The sequence below is a fragment of the Mirounga leonina genome, unplaced genomic scaffold (genome assembly GCF_011800145.1).
Source record: "Mirounga leonina isolate KUSES-001 unplaced genomic scaffold, KU_Mleo_1.0 Mir_165, whole genome shotgun sequence".
In the NCBI taxonomy this organism is placed as follows: Eukaryota; Metazoa; Chordata; class Mammalia; order Carnivora; family Phocidae; genus Mirounga; species Mirounga leonina.
This window is the reverse complement of record NW_023270415.1, coordinates 11,256,019-11,275,601: the sequence shown is the minus strand read 5'-3', so window position 1 is coordinate 11,275,601 and position 19,583 is coordinate 11,256,019. Positions and strand designations below refer to the sequence as shown.

Below are 19,583 nucleotides of genomic sequence, written 5' to 3'. Positions count from 1 at the left end.
CCCGCTTTCAGTCAGCCATGGGCTTTGTCTTCTATCTATTGTGCCTTTTACTCAATTTTACCAGGCTCAGCAACTATCTTCAGGATGAAAGCTGCCCTCAGTAGTCTGCTTACTCCTTTGAGTTCCTGCTTTTGCTTACTTTTTGCTTTTAAGAGTTTCTTACTAATCTGCTAGTTCATCAATGTGTGTGCTTTGCCATGCTGGACAGAAAGAGGTGTTGTTTTTGTTTTTGTTTTTTTTCTCAAAGCAAATAGGGTAAGTCACTAGAGCAACAATTAAATAAGCTTTTAGAAAAGTGCTTTTTATTTACCACTGTTCTGAAGGCAAGAAGATTCCTGAATAAAGTAAAAATGATAAGCAGACAGGTATCTACAAACACTAAGTGAAATCAAGCGATGTTAAAACCAAATGTCAAGTCACATTATCTAGCAACAGGACAGCAAATTAGGACTGCAAAGTCTGGGATTTTCCACTTTGAGTTGTGTTTATTATGCAATTGTTCAACACTTCACATGATATACTAGAATACGTATGATACTTTTAAAGACTTCCTTAGACCCCGCAATTAAAAAAATACATACTCCTCATTTATCAAAATAAGGTATCCCATTGGTTAAGGCTGAGTCTGACGAACTGGTTCTGGGGAAAAATAATAAAATTCAGTCAAACAACCAGTTAGTACCCGATTCAAAATAGTTGCTCCTAAAATCCATTAAAGTAATTAAATTATACTAGGAAAAGCATTTTCAAGGTGTATATGTGCTTAGATGATTCATGCCCTAGATAAGTGAGCACACTTCTTTAATTCATGGAATACAATAAAGTGAGGTTAAATATAAGCACCTGGCATTTTATTCCCCAAGACCTTATGCCAGCATTCTTGAGCATTCTATCTATGGCAGGAGAAACCCTCGATCCAAAAGAATAAGAAGTAAACATATTGCCCCAGACAGGCAAATTTGGAAAAGACCAAGCAAATTCAACAAAATCGATAAATATAACTAATAGGTATATATGACTACAATCAACTCTGTCCCTCACTTTAAAGTAATTTTTCTAGACAGTAGCCTAAATTTCCTAGCCTGACATAAGGCCACTGAGCATCTTTGCTAAACCCATCTTAAAACAATACTCAGCTATGTTTGGCAGAATCAGGGATCCTTAAAAATGAATTTGTCTTATAAACTGTGATACAGATTCACGCTTGTGAATCATTTCAAAAGTAAGGCATTTCATAAGCGTTTTTTTATAATTGATGTTTTGAGTCATTGAATGTACTGTTATTATTAATGATAATAATAAACCTGATTGCAAAATGAAAGAAGTATTACAGCCTTGCTGATTTCACAGTAACTAGATGACTTAACTTTCCATGCTTATTTGAATTTATTCTCATAAGGGGATTTTAGATGGCATAGTTTAGAAAGGAAAGAGAGAATGAATTTAAGGAGCAAAATTTTTTACTTACAGCAACAGTACCATCACAAAAAGTGCTGTGATGTGCCCTGTTTCTATGGTGAAGATTTTATAATATTTACTTTATATGATAAGAGTTATAAGTGGAGTTCTGTGTTGTTTGTTCAGCCTATTATGCAGATGGTGCTTGATTAAAATCTATTTTAAACTACAGCGATTACTGCAAGATAGTGTGCATTAAACAGCTCTCCCAGCTCCATTAAAAGCTTTGGGACTGCGGCAGTTTATTTTAAATATGCTTATAGACGTTTCTAACTTCTCCAGGGACATTTCAATATCAGTGATTCTCTTTCCTTGAGAGTCTTAACTCCTGTACTCTGTATTCTTAAGAAGTATTATCTAAGCAACGCCATTGCCACATGCTTTTTTAAAGTGAAAAATTATTGTTTTCTTGTGATAAATAAGTTAAATACATCACTATAATTAAGCAATACGACATGACAGGAGTGGATTACCAGAAGCCTAAGGACACCTCTAGGGATTTTAGAAATAAATCTATGTCTCCAAGTGAGTTGTATGAGGCACTGCATCTGTGTAAAGCTGATGTGAGAGTAATATTTATTTATGCATTTGTGTATGTCTTTATTTATTCATTAGTGTTTTAGTTGAATGTGAAATAAATCTGTAGGTGATCAGGATGACAGTCAGGGCCTCAACCCAGCCATGTTCGTGGTTGTTAGGATTTTCATCCAACTTTTATACGTGTGTCAAAGGTCCTTTGTCTTGTAACTCTGCGCCTTTGCCCAGTGCTCGGGGACACAGCAGTGAGCATGTGTGGTGATCCACTGCCTGTGAGATCCCACTCTGAGGCTGGGAGAAAGGAAAGATGAATGGCGCCTGGTCCTCACTTTCAAGGCGCTTGTCATCGTGGAGAGTTTCTCTTTTGGTGTTAGATGGTTTCTTTTCTATTCTAAAGACTGTGATGTTGGGATCCAATTGAACTCTCCATGCTTAGAACCCTGGTGAATTCAGAAATCTTGTACTCTAGGGGCCCCTGGGTGGCTCAGTCATTAGGCGTCTGCATTCGGCTCAGGTCATGATCCCAGGGTCCTGGGATCGAGCCCCGCATCGGCTCCCTGCTCAGCGGGGAGCCTGCTTCTCCCTCTCCCACTCCCCCTGCTTGTGTTCCTGCTCTAGCTGTGTCTCTCTGTCAAATAAATAAAATCTTAAAAAAAAAAAAAAAAAAAAAAAAGAGGGCGCCTGGGTGGCTCAGTTGGTTAAGTGACTGCCTTCGGCTCAGGTCATGATCCTGGAGTCCCTGGATCGAGTCCCGCATCAGACTCCCTCTCCCTCTGACCCTCCCCCCTCTCATGTGCTCTCTCTCATTCTCTCTCTCTCTCAAATAAATAAATAAAATCTTAAAAAAAAAAAAAAGAAATCTTGTACTCTAAACAATGCCCAGTACACAGTAATGTACTATCCAACAGAGTCGCCACTGGGCATGCGTGACTGTGTACCTTTAAATTTAACAAAATTAAAATCAAAGAAATAAACAATACACTTTATCAGTTGTGGCTCTATAACCACATGTGGCTAGTGGCTCCCCTTTCAGACGGCAAAGAGAATATTTCCATCTTTCCAGAAATTTCTATGTGACAATGCTGCTCTAGAATCTAGAAGTCAGGGCCTCTTAGAAAATGAGGATGTAGAATTATAAGCTTTCATCCATCTAGATAGGAATTCAGGATCTAAACAACCCTCAAAATTAAGGTCCAGGGACCTATTATAAATCCATTTGGCTAATTTTTCCACCACAATCATATTCATCATTGTGTCCATCCCAAATAGTTGATGGTCAGAAGAGCCAGGTATCTTTCAAAATGCAATCTGTTACTGACATGTAAGTGGACCCAAATTGTAACAACATTTTTTCTTCAAGGAGGCTTTGCAGATGAGCAGTGATCACGTGTTTTTTAAATATGCGATGGAACTACCTCCAGAAAGCAGATCTTATAAATCCCCAAGTTCATTACATGGAATCTAAAATAACAGCTCATTTCTGTACCCTCAGAAGCACAAGAAAAATGCAAAATAAAAAATAGGACTCCCACACATCAGGAGGTTCCTGTGGCAGACACCCTTGAACCTCACATAGCACTGCCCAGCTACTCGGATGCATTAGATAACAAACCGCAACAGGGAATTTTCATTCCCCTATATTGCAGCCTAAAAGCAAAGATGATGTGCATACCCACTAAGTCTTTATACAAAGAATGCAGAGCAATATAATAAATGATTCCCTTCAAAGCACATTTTATTTAAAAAAAAATAGAGATCTTTCATACACTGTTTTTGGTTTTGCTCTTTCCTCTCTGTCAGCTGTGGTGAAAGTCAGGGTGTTAGTTTAAATCACAGTTCAGTTCCATAGGCACAATTCTGTAAGTGGTCAAAATAGCATGATCTAAGAATATATTGGTAGTGATCTCCTTTAATTACTGAGGGAACGGTGGTGAATCCTGAGACATGAATATTTTGTGTGTGTCCTTTAGCTTGGTCCTCTGGAGGTTAGCATGAGTATTTAAAAGGAAAGCGTATCAAGGCACCTGGCTGGCTCAGTAGGTTAAGCATCTGCCTTCAGCTCAGGTCATGATCCCAGGGTCCTGGGATCGAGCCCCGCATCAGGTTCCCTGCTCTGCGGGGAGCCTGCTTCTCCTTCTGCCCCACTTGTGCTCTCTAGCTCTCTCTGTCTCTCAAATAAATAAATAAAATCTTCAAAATAAATAAATAAATAATTAAAAGGAAGGCATATCGATATGCTCTTGCTTTGAGGCCTCGTGAAGACAAAGCAGGTGAAATGCCATGAGACTGGCTGGTAGACTGGGGGGATAACACCCCACCTTCACAGTGTAGGGCCTCTCAGCTACTCAATCAGATAGATAGTTGAAGCCCCCGAGTTACGCTCCATAATGCATAAATGGCGTATCCTGAGCCTTGAAAATGGGAGGAAGAACTCATGAAATGCTTGCTTCTACTAAACAAAACACAGAGGTTGAGCAAGACTACATCTGGCTAACCCTACAGGACAAGCCGGGAAAGAGGGAAACCTTCCAGACCACAAGATGGATTGGTTGCCGAGAACTGTTTAGAATTCCCAACAGGGTTGTCATACATTGCTTCAACATGATAATTCATGGTTTTGATACCCTTGATAGAACTTCTTACTGGTACTCACAGGTTATCCTGCTTCCTTGGGTCATCGTTAGAAAGTAGGGCCGTGTTGTCAGATACCAGAGGACAATTCTCCTGTTACAGCACAGCACCACACATTCAGCAAATCTAAAACCTGCACCCTATGGTCCACATAACAGTTTAAAAAAGAAAGCAGCATGGAGATCAGTGATTCAAAGACCGATTTGGATGGTGGAGGCGGGAAATTATTTACATAATTTGGGGAAATCTTTCAATAAGTACATTTACATTTCCTCATGGAGATTTACTTCTGTGATTGACATTTGATTATTTTCCAAAAAGATTGATGTAATCTGCAATCGTAGAGATTTGGATATGTCAGCTTGCTAATTTCTTAACTGAAATTTAAAATGAGTCCAGGTAATATTCCATATGGAGAAGCATTCATTTTCCTAGACTTTGTTCCCTATTTCTAAATATTTACAATCCTTGATGCAATATGACCTCTAATATCATGTTCCCTCTATTTTTAATATTATTCATTGTAGACTTTGTTGACTCCTTTCTATTTCTCTTTTTAATAAATATTTATTATTATGAATATAGCAATGGTCATGTTTACAAAATTTGGGTCGTATGAAAAATACAAAAAAGAAAATCATAAAGACTCAGTCTATAAGCCAAAGACATTACTGTTAACATGTCAAATGCTTTTAAAAAATTTTAGAAAACTTCTGTTTTCTGTCTTACCACATATTTGCATATTGTCCTAAAGTTCTCAAGGAAATTAGTGTGGTCTAATTTCCTGTAACAGAAACCATTTATGCTTTGATGCATTCATTAAGTTATATTATTATTTTATGTTTTATATGCTTTATATTATTTTTATTATTTTCATTACTATTATAACAAATGTTAAGCACTTACTATGTGTCAGGAACCATGAGAAGGGCTAGTGAGCAAAATCACACATGGACCTGCCCTAACGGTGCTTACACTCTGGGTTGGGAGAAGATCTAACATATAAATTATTATATAATTAATTACAAGTCTGATATGTGCTATCAAGAAATATACAGAACTACACGAGTGAATCACACAAACTTGACTGAGTTTGAGATACTTTAATAAGTCTTTCAAATAGAGTTGTCAAATAGCAGTTGTTTCAATGCGTTCAAAATTCAGGGGCAACATGAGTTTGACAGTCATCCACCACAAAAGATAATGGAAACCCTGTGTACTTATGATATCACCTAAGTACAAACTCACGAGAGAAGAGAGTTTACAGCAAAAGACATCAGGAAGGCTAAAATTGAATGGCCAGGTGGAGGAGGATGAGCCAAAAAATGATTCTGGAAACAGAGAGGCCAACCAGAGAAGAGTAAGAGCCAGAGACTGTGATGTCAGGGAACCCTTGGAAGAGAGGGCATTCACAGAGAGAAATCAAGTAAGGGGAAGGTGGAAAAGTCCACTGAAGTTAGCAAAATGGCCCTGGGGGACCTTACTGAGAGCTAAGTGATGGGGAAGGCACACTGAGGCGAGTTTCAGAGACTGCATTCAGCGAGCACAGGCAACCACCTGGAGGAGTTTGATTGTGAAGAAAAGAAAGAAAGATATGGCTATGTGTAACCTACAGGAGCAAAGAAAAAGTTTACTTTTTTGTTGGCTTTGTCTCTCAAGTATTTAAATACCAATCAGGACCCTAGAGTTGAGGCTATGACCTATTCATAGGCATTCTGCTTAATTAGTATAAAGCCTGGACTTCCGGATATTATTTAGAAGTGTCCAGATGATTCTAATGGGCAGTCATATTTGAGAGCTGCTGTTTTAGGTCATACTTGCCCACATGTTTAGTTTAGAGCGAACAGCAGTTTGCCCAGTATCAACTCAGTCCCAACATGCTAGACCTCTCACAGATTTACATGGGGACCAATGATTTAACAGGATCACCTCTCAGATCTATCCTGGGGAAGTTATCTTCTAGCGTTAATCTCCCTTAGTTTGCCAGGTTCAAAGCATCCTTGTCCCCACGGGGGGTGTTTGATCTCCTTCAGTAGACAATTTCAAAATGATAATCTTTTAATTATCTTTCTCACTAAAAACAAAGCCCAAAAATTCACATAGCTTTTTTGCTCTCTTTGGTTCTTGGAGCATATTTTTTTAAACTATGACCACATGGCTTCACAAATTAATGTTAAGGTCGTTTCTTTCCTTTCACTCTGTGGATGTTTTTACGTTCCTACCACATCATGATTAACACTAGAATATCATTTTAAAGTTTAAACAACTATAAATATATACCATCTCAGTAATCACAAAATGACACCGCAACTGGTTTGCAGAGAAAATCGTGGCCCAGAGAAATTGTATCATTCGCCCAAGGTGGCACAGCTAAAGGATAGTAAAGGAGGGCATGAGTCTAGATCCTCTGGTGGCATATCCACTGGATATCCAGCTGGCTCTCCATTGCTGGTAGCTGCTTTACACAAACTCCCCTGTCTAGCAGTTTGTCTGGATGAAATACATATTGTTTGTACATATGTTTGCAGAGAGCAAAAAAGCAACAGCAACAGAAGGTGAAGGTATAGTACCTCATGTGATAATGGCAGCATCATCAGGAGATCATGCACATGCGCGTTTATGCTGGGAGCAGCCTGAAGAGAAGATCCCAACAGAGTCAGCACTATTTGCTACTCAAGTAGATTCATAGAATTGTAGAGCTAGAGAGAAATCCTAGCCAAAATCTCTCATTCTATACAGGTGAAGTGACATCACATATAATTAGTTAATATCAAAGGTAATATTCAAATGCAGATGTTTTCAAAACAATGTGTCTTTTCCCACTTGCATCAGAATAATGATTAAAAGCATCCAAATATTCGTACTTGAGGACAATGGAGAAAATGGAATCAATTTTTAAACTGAGTATAAAGCTGTTATAGAAACGTCTAGAATCTGGAACCTCATTTCCAGAGATGCACTTTCCAATATGAGGACCACTAGCCACTTGTAACTCTTTAAATTTCAAGCAATTAAAATGAAATAAAACTTTAAATTTTGCTCCTTGTTTATTCTAGCCACATTTCAAGTGCTCATTAGTTACATGTGGCAAGTGGCTACCATTTTGAATAATGGAGATTATAGAACTTTACCCTCATGGCAGAAAGTTCCACTGAGTAGCACTGATCTGCCTAGATTATGCCAGTCACTAAATTATGAGCATTGCTAGGTTTTCCCAATAGCATTTTATAGAGACCTTAAATGCAACATCAAAAGCTACTCAACTTTATTATTGGACATGTCGCCCACCATGGTTTTAAAATCATACTTAGGAAAAAAAGGATAAACTTCCCAGAAGAAAACAAGTTAGATTGTTCACACAATAGGAGGAATCCACTGCTGTCTCAGTTACAGTGCTGCTTGTCATTCAGCAACCCCAATAAGAAAAATGAAAAGTTGACAGGCAAGGGATAATATTTAGCAGTATAATAATATTATAAAAAGAACCAATAAGACTATTTTAAATTAGACTAGAAGAAGGATAAATATGAAAAGTACAGGAAATATAAAGTTAGTTTTGCCTGAAAAACAACACTGACGAAACACCAAGTGCCCCCCAGTAAAGTCTAGGTTTGTGTGATGAGTGTGGGCAAGCATATCTGTGTAAGCCTCAAAGGGGAGCAATATGATGCATTGCCAAATCTTTTCAGTTCCTCAGTAATTCTAATTTGATGTTTATTTCAGATCAACGGTGGAGAGAAGCGACCTGCCTCTGACCTGGGGAAAAAGCCAAAAACCCCCAAAAAGAAGAAGAAGAAGGACCCCAATGAGCCCCAGAAGCCTGTGTCTGCCTACGCGTTGTTCTTTCGTGATACTCAGGCTGCCATCAAGGGCCAAAATCCAAATGCTACCTTTGGTGAAGTCTCTAAAATTGTGGCTTCGATGTGGGATGGTTTAGGAGAAGAGCAAAAACAGGTAAGAAAGAATCCAAAGTGGAGTGGCAATTGACACACTTTAAGAACATGTAGGCACTCTAAAAAAAATGGCTTCGGGGGACTTTGGGTGAATTTTCTGATGCCAGAACTAAGGCTGAGAATGTGCCCCATCAGAACCAGACTTCGGGAGACTTTCACATAATTTTATACTCCTTTATTGCTCCTTCATAAATAGCCTGTTAGTTTCCTTTGTTTCAAGTTTTATATACTGTAGTTACTTTTGGAAGGACTTTGACATGTCCCAGCCAGGATGACATCATTCCTTAATGTGGCCAGTGTGATCATAAAGACTAAAAAAAAAAAAAAAAAAAAATACTGAAAGTATTTTGAAAACTGTCCACACCTCTCTTTAAGCACTTACTATTTACCCTTTGGTCATCAAAACCCTCTTTGCTCTTTGCTAAATGAACCTCAGATTTAAGGGTTTCTACCCTTAGCCGTTCCCTAAAGACCACTGGAGCATGTTATTCAATCCCACATATACCGTATTTCTAGGCTGTGTTAAATGGGACCAGATGCCTGGTTATTTTCTTCTGGTGTGGATTGCCATGATGCGAGGACCATGCTGAGGGGGGCCATGTGGAGCACTCTGCATCTCAGCCACAGCAGAAGCAGTCCAGAACATCTTGAGGAGGATGGGAATCATGGAGACAGAGCCAAGATTTCATTACATAGATGTAGCCCACCTCAACGAAGAAGCAATATTGATCCATATTTCTAAACCTGGGACTAAATTGCCATTGTCGCCATCTAGAATGTCCTTGTCAAAAAGAAAAAAAGAAATAGACAAGCATAATCACTAAGTTATAGTCATTGAAATGATTATATAGACGCAGCTTTAGCTGCTGCAGGATACCAAACGGTAAAATGATGTAGTAGTCTCACAGCTGATTCTTGATAGAGACCTTTACCTTTCCTCATCAGGTCCAGGGAAGTATGTAAGAAACAGAAAGTCTCAAAGATATGTACATCTAGAAGGACCTCTATATTGTGAATATCGATCAACAACTAAATGTATACAGTTTCTTACTCTTTTAAGAATACTTTCCACATGATTTCTCTCATTTGGTCAGCTGAATACTCATAGATACTTTTATCTAAATTTTGTAGATTTTGCGATAGAGCCAGATAGTTAGCTTTACTCATGTCATTCAACGAGTGTTTGCTGAGCATTTTCTATGTGCCCCAGGCACTGTTCTAGACACTGGAGATCTAGCAGAGAACAAAACCGACTCCCTCATTCTATTGAATGGTTTGTCTAAGATTACTTGGCTGCTGCATGGAATTACTGTGACTAGAACTTACCACTCTGTGAAATCAATTACGGTGGAAATAGTAGAACTGGTTGCTAAGGAACATAGAACCCAAACCCCCACCCCAGTTCTCCCCAAGCCTTCTTTTCTGTAAGCCAAAGCAACTTTGACAGTCTGAAATCTCCACACATTTTCTTACGTCCCTTTCAAGATTGCCGGTCCAGAGATGGTTTCATAGGAAAGCACAGGCCTACCATGTGGAGCACCGTGTTGCAAGAGTCATCCTCCAGGACAGAAGACACACCACTGAAACATTCTCTGTGCACTCAATTAAAATATCCATCTCACTAGTAATAGGGTAGCTGACATCGTGTTTTGTGCTTCTATTGAAAACCTAATATAGTTGTTTCAGGATTTTAGAGCCGATTTCTGTCCTACCACAGATGAGTTTGCTCTCACACTCCCAAAGCTGAGGTGTGGTCCCCAGTTGATGCTGGACATTCACGGTGGGATTCTACAGTAACTTCACTCTTCCACTCAGTAGAGCATTACCGAATGAGAAACTAGCTGCATATAGACCAGGAATCCCAACCTTATCCTTGTTCCAGATTTCATAACCATAATGCCTCCCGGTTCCACCCCTGATGCCACACACCAGGACACACCCCTCTCTCTACTTCAATCACCACTGTGTGTATTCTTAGTTAGGCACCAAGCTTCAATACTATAAATTCTTTTGCTTGGTGAGATAAAATTTCCCAGAGAAGACATTCAGAAAGTGATTTCTCTCCCTAGGGGTTCTGTGCAGCAAGTCTCGTTCATCAGAGGACATAGTGATTCCCCTCTGAAGACTCAGCCCTCCCCTCTACCCAAGACTCAGCAACTAAGCTGGGCGTGGTGTTCCAAGGCTCGTATGTTGCTCCTTTAGCTTCCACTTTTCCGACAGTTTTATTCCACAAAACCTCAGTAGCCTGTGCTCTCACTCGTCTGACTCCTCTCCTCTATCTCCCTGACCCCAGATACCTTTTCCTAATTATTTCCCACATTCGCTAGAGGAACCAGTGTGGTTTTAAGACCAGTGGTTTAAAAGGGGGAGTGTACAAAGGCCTTCCTTAGCCCAGGATCGGTCCTTCACGTTATCGACATTAAAAGTCAGTGTCTACACCCATGTCTCCAGTGGAAAGAATAATATTCATATGATGAAAATCAGGTAGTTCCTCAAGGCAGCAAATATAGTGCTGTAGGTGGTTCCCACTAATTCTATTATAATAAGGCCGTTTATTTTTATTACAGCAAGAGGAGAAACATTAAGATAATATTCCACATTCTTTTTGTGTGACCATATAAAGTATTTACAGACCCAAAGAGTATGAGATTCACTGTTCTCAAATTGTCATGTTAAAAAGGAAAATTACTCCCAGTCTCCCATACTGCCTTTCAAATTGGGGCCGATCCTTTCTAATGCAGAGAGGATCATAGTTATGATGTAACATTCAAGGATTTCTAATTGTATACGTGTGATGACAAATGTTTTTCCTCTTTCTCTTGTGCATTTTATTTCCAATTTACTAAGTAACTCGTAACGAGTCTGCCTTCAGGTTCTGTCTTAACAGAAACAGTTGGGGTCTGGGGGAGGAATTTGTTTTACAAACAAGTGGTGAAATTCTCTCACAGTTGGCCTGTAGAACTCATTGGATATTACAAAGCAATTTTGTGATCAGAACCCAGGTGTTAAAAAGTTATGCCGAGATTGTTTGGGGAAATACCTTAATAAACATAACCATCTTTTTCTCTCATTAAAAAAAATTAATATTTTTAAAATGGAGTACCATTACCAAATCGAGGTATTGGGAGCAGAGTGAGTCACTCTAAAGTGCTTTATGCTCCTCTGACTTAGCAGGGGTTCAACCTAGCTCATCCTTCCCTCTTACAAGATGATCTTGCTTACTAAAGACAGTGAGGCCGAAGATTATGCGGAAAAGTATGGTCCGTTCCACGCAGAGGATGCAGGCCCATCCCGGGGACAAGCAGAGAGAGGGTCAAATGAATGAAATCAGACACTGCTTACGAAAGGGAGCATACCGCATCAGATGGGCCATAGCTCGGCTGCTCGGTGGCCGTGTTTCTCCCACAGTTTGCAAGAATTGCCAGCAATCGCGAACATGCCTGCCTAGAATGCACATTTGGGCATCAAGAGAATTTTAGCAAAATACCCCAAAGTGTTATGATGGTGTATTACCACCTGTTCTTTCCCTTTATGTTGACTCATTGTGCCAACATAATATAGGATCTCTGTTTCGAACTTAAATTAATTGTATTTTCTCCTCATTTAATATTCAAATTTGGGAGCGCACATCCTGCCATGTATTTTTAAAGGAATGTTGCTGGAGCGGATTAGAGGCAGACCATTAAACTCCAAAATTTAGGCGTGTTCCGAGAGCCCCACGTTATGTCATTGGCATTGTGTAGGCAGCTGGTTCGGGTAGAAGCTAGGATTTCACGTGCCACGATTGTTTCAAAAATCCTGTTGTCGTAATAGCCCACAATTATGAACAGCTACAAATATAAACACAAACCCGGGGAAAATGGACAAAATTATTGATGATTTATTAGGGGCTCTGAAAATTACAATATTTAAGGAAAAACAGCCATTAGTGAGATTACAATTGAATGCTTTCTTGACAGCCAGAGGGCACATGACTAATAGAGCTGCCGTGTGTTTATATCACATGCTTCCTCATTGTGGAGGATAGGTGGGCGTGAGAAGCCACTGCAGAAGGGCAGATCTTTATTTTCAGAGTCCATGGTGAGGGAGCAACTGTATGTACTTTGGTTTCTGTGAAGAATCTCTCAAAGAAGAAAAACTAAAAGGAAGCTGAAAGAAGCGATAAAAATCCTCCAGGAACACAAGACCTCCCTTAGGAATCATTCCTACCAAAGCCACTGAACAAACTTCACATATCAGAGATCTCCCCATTTTAATACTTTGGAAGATGGTGCTGAATCTGGAAGGGAAGGAGGATTGTGTTTGGGATTCCAACCAGAGGTTTTAAATGCTAATGAATCGTAAGAAAATGGAGAGCCCATTGCAGAAGCATACTAAGTCGTTCAGAAGGCACCAGATGGAGAAAGGGAAATAAAACATAAGTATTGCTGTGATGTTGGTCTTTGCTACTTATCTTGCACTGACTGGAACCTACAGAGAGTGAAAAATAATAACTTAACAATATCACGCCCTTTATAATAGGCTCCTGGGAGTTTCAGCAACCCTCAGCATCTTTTTTATGAGGTTTCAGCTAAATTTCTTGTCTATTCCTGTTATTCTGAATTCTCTGATTCTGGTCACCGAAGTATAAGATCTGGGTCCACAGTGACAACAGCGAACAAATCAAACCCTACTAAATTAAAGAGTCCATCCAGCTTTGAAGCCGAAGCGATTGGTCCAAGGAACTATAAAAGGGTTCTCGGGTCCTTTTTAGCCACGGAAAGGCAGCTCTTAAGTGGAAAAGGAAAGTCACCTTAAATCAGAACCAGATGTAAATTACTAAATGAACCTTAAGTTCCCAATTGGAGACACAGTTGGGCTGTAATACATTTAGCAAATTACAAACAAAATGTTCTTGTTTACATTACATTAAATGGCTTTAAAGCTTCAGCCAAAGAGCTAAATAAACATGCTGTTATGCTAAAAATGGAGTGGAAGGCCTGTTCGGAGTTTGAGTATATTCAGGAGAAACGGCAGCCCACGGTGCCGGGGGAGTATATTTTTATAAACGTTCGTCCTGTCGTGCATGGAAGAGGAGAGTAGATTTACCTCCAGATCCAGAGCCTAATGAGCAGATCTCACTTGCAGGGAAACTGTTTGAATACTGTAACATATGCCTTCTTTCAGGATGCATAATTCATATCCAAGGATATTAGCCATAGCAGCTCAGCTCAATAGTAACACCTCATTATTTTATCCCTCAGTATTTATTCCTATGTTTGACGCCTCATGAAATTACTGTTAATGTGTTTATATAAGGGCAGATCTGACACAAGTAGCGAGAATGTAATTTCCTACTCATTCTTTCCTGCTGCTGTGTCCTCTTCCCTTGGTAGAAGTGGCAAGTGTAAATAGTTAATTTGCTTCAATTATGAGCCTGTCCTGCTAAATTAGAAGCAGCAGGGATATGAAGAGCCAGAATTATACTTATGAGGCAGCTGACAAATCCTCTGAGCCCATGGAATCAAATCATTTACTCCTCATTGGTGCTCAAACACCCACTAGAGAAGTGCGGCCGGGGATCCCCCCTCCTTATCTTCCAATAAAATTTGGATTTTACGTCAACAATACTTAAGGTTAACTAAAATCCTGTTGCACTGTAACATTCACACATGTGTTTATCTTAGCCATTTCCTTTTTTCTTTTTTCCAACCGGGAGTGAAAAATGCGAAACAATGGTTCATGTATAAACTGTAGAATATAAGAAAAGTTTAATTCCTAAAAATGTGCAACTGAGCAATTAATTTTAGTAATTTTCTTGGATGAAATGGTGAGGCTTTTTTAGTTCTAATATGCAGGTATGGATGTATCCATAGAACTGTTGGCACATAATGGGATTATTGCATGCAGGAGTAAACCAATGTAGGACACATGTAGAAATATCCTAGGCTCATATACGGTGGAAGCAGACATTTCACTTGGAAGTTTCCATGACACTGATGGAGAGAGAATTTGAAGAAAATACTCCTTCAAGCCAGTTGTGCTTTATGTATTATCAGTGGAAATATTTGAAGCGGGTGGGTTGTATATCTATCCAATCCTCTATCTCCATTGGTGTGCATTTTAACGTAGAAGACGCAATTGAGAACATCATGCACGCTGCGCGCCCATACTTATACTCACAAAAGGAGAAATCTGGCCCTCGAGACTCTACACTCAATTGCACGTATTTCCTGAGCACCTACTGTGTACCAAGCATGGCCCTGTTTGCTGGGCTTCATCTGTAGACAGTGCTGGTGGGTGTCGGAGACACTCATCAAGGGGAGTTCTCCTGCAGCTAGGAGGAGCCATTGAGTCAACGAAGGTGTATCTAGGATACCAGATGGTTCACCACATGGTGTTGCTCTATGTGTTGCAGGATATTGGGTAAAATAACTATCCATTTTAGTCCATGTTTTCTTATCTGTAAAATGAGAGTACTGCTACCATTACAACCTTCTTATTGAAAGAATTAAAAACTGTAGATAGAGGTAGAGTCTGCCACACACACAAAATGCACGCAACAGAGGCATGTTTTTAATGCCTTTTCTGATTCTGTAACTTCAATTTCTCCCATCACAGCAGGCTCAGAGAGGGCACTCAATATATTGTTAAGTGTGATTGAATGACATCATGCTTCCAGCCACCCTCATTTAATAAATCAACACATATATTTTGTAGCCTTTTTTTTTCAGACAAAGAGCTTGCCTACCCTTCCATAAGCAGGTTGCACCATTATTGCGTCAACCATTTAGAGGGATCAGATGGTCAGCAAAAGAATTGATAGCAAGATTTTTGTCACATCGTATAATATTTTCAGTCCTCTGAATACCACTTTATAAATGTCTTTGAGCTGCGGAATGCTTAAGAAAACGCTGAGCAAGTTACACATGATGGAAATTTAACCACATTTAAGTACTAAGTTCTATATAAAATACAGATGCACTTGCTCTAGCTGTCCTAAATAATAACAGCATTGAAAGAAGCTGCAAACGTTAATTTCTAAAGGATACAGCAGGGAATTGTGATTAAATTATTATTTCTTATACATAACTGTACTTCTAAGCATTTTCTATAAATATGAACTTGCAGTGGGGACAAAAAAAAAAAAAAAAAACCCTACATTTGAAGTCAACCAAAAGGAAAAATGCCTTTTAGGTTTTTTTTATAGTGTTTGAATAGAATACAGAATTGGAAGAATTATACATTTTTTTTTCTTATTATTACTGCAAAGACTTGGTTGAAATAAACTACGACTATAGAGATTAACTAAGGGCCAGAGCAGAAAAGAAGGAAGGAAGAAGGAATTAAATGGTATTTATAAGATTTTCCTTTTTTGTATGAGTTAGATGGATTGTTTGTTTGGGGAAGAAGCAGAAAGTAGAAAAGGAAAATGACATTATATTAGCCTTTTTTTCTATTTGAGTTTATCATATTCATTGATATTGAACTGCTGATTTTAATTAGGGATTAACAGCCTAGAAAAACATGTGTCTGTACTGGTATTTAGTGCATTTCCAAAATGATTCAGTGAATCACTAGATTATATGAACAGGATTTGGATTCTCTAGAATTGCTATTTGATGTCGATCTACGTATGTTTTAGATTAGCCATTATATATGTTTTAGTTTAACCACTAAGATGCAGTCCTTAGATAGGATATGGTAGCTTTCTTAGAATAACAAACCACAGCATATAACTAAGTTAGGACAGGATGAATTCAAAAGTGTTTGGATGAGCTGGGGAAAATGATAAATGATGTATTATGATTTTTAAATCCTCATCTGGCCAACTTTGCACTTTATTTCAAACAGCTGTAGACCATTTGGAAGCCATTTTGTAGCTTGGCCGAGTACTAATATTTACTGTATGAACCACATATCTTTAAAATATTTGTCTTTCCCTGAGGGAGGGAGACCGTTTCTTTCCCAAACTTAACTTTGACATAAATCAGACCCATCCTCCTAGGTTAGAGGGTTTGATCATTGCAGAGCTTGTTCCTAGCCAAACACTGTCGCCGTCATCTTTGGTTTCTGCAAGTAGGAGACCTTCTCCATCCGTGAATAGAGGCTTTGGAACATTTTTGAGGAACTCTTTATTGATGGTTTTTAAATAGCTGTCCTAAAGTCAGGGTTTCCCACTTCACCTGAATGTGGAATTCTTACATGGTTTTATCACTCTCAAACATTTGAGTTCTTGCCCTCTTCAGACATATGCATCAACTACAGAATTCAGAAAGCATCCATGTGCAATCTTAGAAGGTAGCATGAGAAAGACATACAGGGTATATAATAATGGGAGCCATTAGGTAGTTCTCAAAGGTGAAGGTTCTAAATTACCATCAGGGAAACCACCTCAGATTTTAATTTCGCTCTGGGCTACTCCCCTTTAACCACAATTACAGAAATATACCTCCTGAAGTGACCACCCTTTGAATCCTCCTTCTGAACATCTGCAGCTATGCAGGAAAGAGCGGACCCATCGATCCACGTAATATGACATGATGAGTTTACTCTTTTCTAAAGTGGTATGTAGGCACTTTTGTGATGATCCCACATAGTCAATCATCAATAGGCAATAGGGAGCCATTTCTAGAAAACAGGGCACTCTGAATGCTAGTCAGGTATCCTGTAACCACATTGATCCCAGAGTGAAACCAGGGGGCACATATCCAGCCCCAAACCTATTGAGTTGGCCACCTTTCTCCAGTGGTTGTTAATCAACGAATTTCAGGAAAGTTAACACTTTGTGTGATGTTAACTCCTGGGAGCCCCGCAAAGGCACAGCACTGCGGTAACACTGTTGCTGTTTCAGTGGAAACCAAAGGCAAGAAAGATGGCAGATGCTCTAATCAGGCCACCTAACAACACCATCTTATCTACGGCTACTTAGAAAACGATGCTTTTGGTCAACGCTATAGGCCAAAGACTGCTATATTTGCCTTTGGAAGTCAAATGAACCCTTTAGCTGACTGGGGGTCACTTGGAGTAGCGTATTAATAAAAACATGTTGGAAATTTTTTGAGTATACAAATGCATATTACCATCGAAGATATATTTACTAAGTATTTGCTGCAAAGTCCTGAATGGCATCTCTCTCTGTGTGGGGAGAAAACCCTCTCAAAAACAGTTTTAAGGTATTAAAAGTAAATGTAAACATTGTCAGCCTAAGATCATTACTTATAAATCATGTCTTGGAGAAGAGGTTGAAGGGAAAACTATAAACAGCAATCTGTCTCTCAAGAAAAAAAAATAAATCAATAAAAAGCAGGAGAGCTCTGTGTTTCTGACTGTGGCTGAACCAAGGCATCTACTATACACACAGACCATACTATTCAAAGGCATTTGTTGTAGGCTGACATTTGTTTGTTTTCACGTGTGCATTTCCGAAAAAAGAATCTGAATTTGACTTCCAATAATTAGCTCAGTGAATTCAGAATACTCTTGTACTCGAACCAAGGAATTTATTGGCTTTTTTACTAATAAACTTGTTTTAAGTTTCTTTGGTTTTATATTCAGTAAAGATGACACAATGGTTATATGATGATATTGCATGAATTCTTAATTGTCTTATGGTGATTGCCTTTTATTTTACCAAAATGTAGAAGTCTAGGCTGAAGACCTCCCAATAGGAAAACAATTAACACATTCATTTTATAGGGTCTTTTATAATTTTGTTGACAAGTTTAGTCATTTGTTTACCTTAAGTGAAATGTTCTGCTTTAACTAATATATTCATGAGTAAATAATATCTCTCACATCTTGAATTTCGCAGTTGGAGACTGGGCTCAGCAAACCACCTTTGGCATTAGAAACCATAAATTGACCTCTGCTGCTGACTTGGGCAGATATTTGGTCTTTAGACATAATTTATATTTAATGACTCTGACTAATTCTAAAGCCACTTTTCAATACTGATCTGTGTCTGTTTTTGAGCTCAGCATTACAAAATATTAGCCAAGCCTCATTCCCTGCTATAAAATTCAAGATGTGGGGAATTTAAAAATAGTTCTATTGATGAAAATACATTTCCATTTACACAGTAAATGGTGAAAAATATTTTATTCTTTAGGGATGATTTCAAAAGATTGCCAAAAACAGACTCGAAAGCCTTGAAAGAATCAACTTAATGGCAGCCGACAACCATGTGTGTTCACTTTGCTAATCTTTCATTTTCGACTCTAATGACTCCTTTCTGTTTAACTTAGCGATGTGACCTTTAGCATACCAGCAAGTCATTTTTCAGTACTTTTGCTCCATTTAGGATGATTTTACTTTTATTTTCAAGATGATTCCCTCTGAAAGATGAAAAGCTTCTGTAAAATGAAATTCATTTCAGAACATTTGTACCTCTTCACAATGAGGTGTCCACAGATCCATGTCATCCAATGTCTTCGTTGGAAAGGGCATGACCAGAGCAGGCTACACGGCATGGCGTGCATTGCAGTCCTCGGCCACTCAGCATCCCCATTCCACTCCCCAAATGTGTCTTTGACTGCCATAGCCATTTCCTGAGTCTTTGAAAATGGAACTTCAAGGCTCAAAAGGTTAAAATAGTGATGAACCTGCAAACTTTGTAACTGTTCCCTTTGATTTACTTTTCGAACGTAATTGGTCATCTTTGAATTCTGTCCTTGTTTTTATATTTAACATGGACCATGTATACCAAGATTTTAATGCCCTGTAGAATTATCTGCCCATTATATAAATATGAATGGCTTCTTTACCCGCTTGTGGTTTCCCTGGGAACCTTCATCAATAGTATCTTTCTAAGCCAACTACCACCACTCTCAAAGTAACCCAGATAAATCCTTTCATATGCTTAATGTAAATGGAAAATTTTACTATTGTTAATCTTCTTATCTAGTCTATTGCCATACCTCTTAGAAATCTGTTTCATTAAGAAAACACAATCTTTAGGGAGATATATATTATATGATATAATTGCATGTGTATGTGCGCGCGTGCGCACGCACGCAATTATCA

The 19,583-nt window shown here is 38.8% G+C and overlaps 1 protein-coding gene across 1 annotated transcript in view; it reads left to right on the top strand.

Annotated features, from left to right (window-relative positions):
* The window catches only part of TOX (thymocyte selection associated high mobility group box), a 295,661-nt gene that overhangs the window by 254,582 nt on the left and 21,496 nt on the right, over positions 1-19,583 (top strand). The window contains exon 5 of the mRNA XM_035011207.1: positions 8,350-8,580. Within this exon, the coding sequence (XP_034867098.1) occupies positions 8,350-8,580 (231 nt within the window). The remainder of the gene's footprint in view (positions 1-8,349; positions 8,581-19,583) is intronic.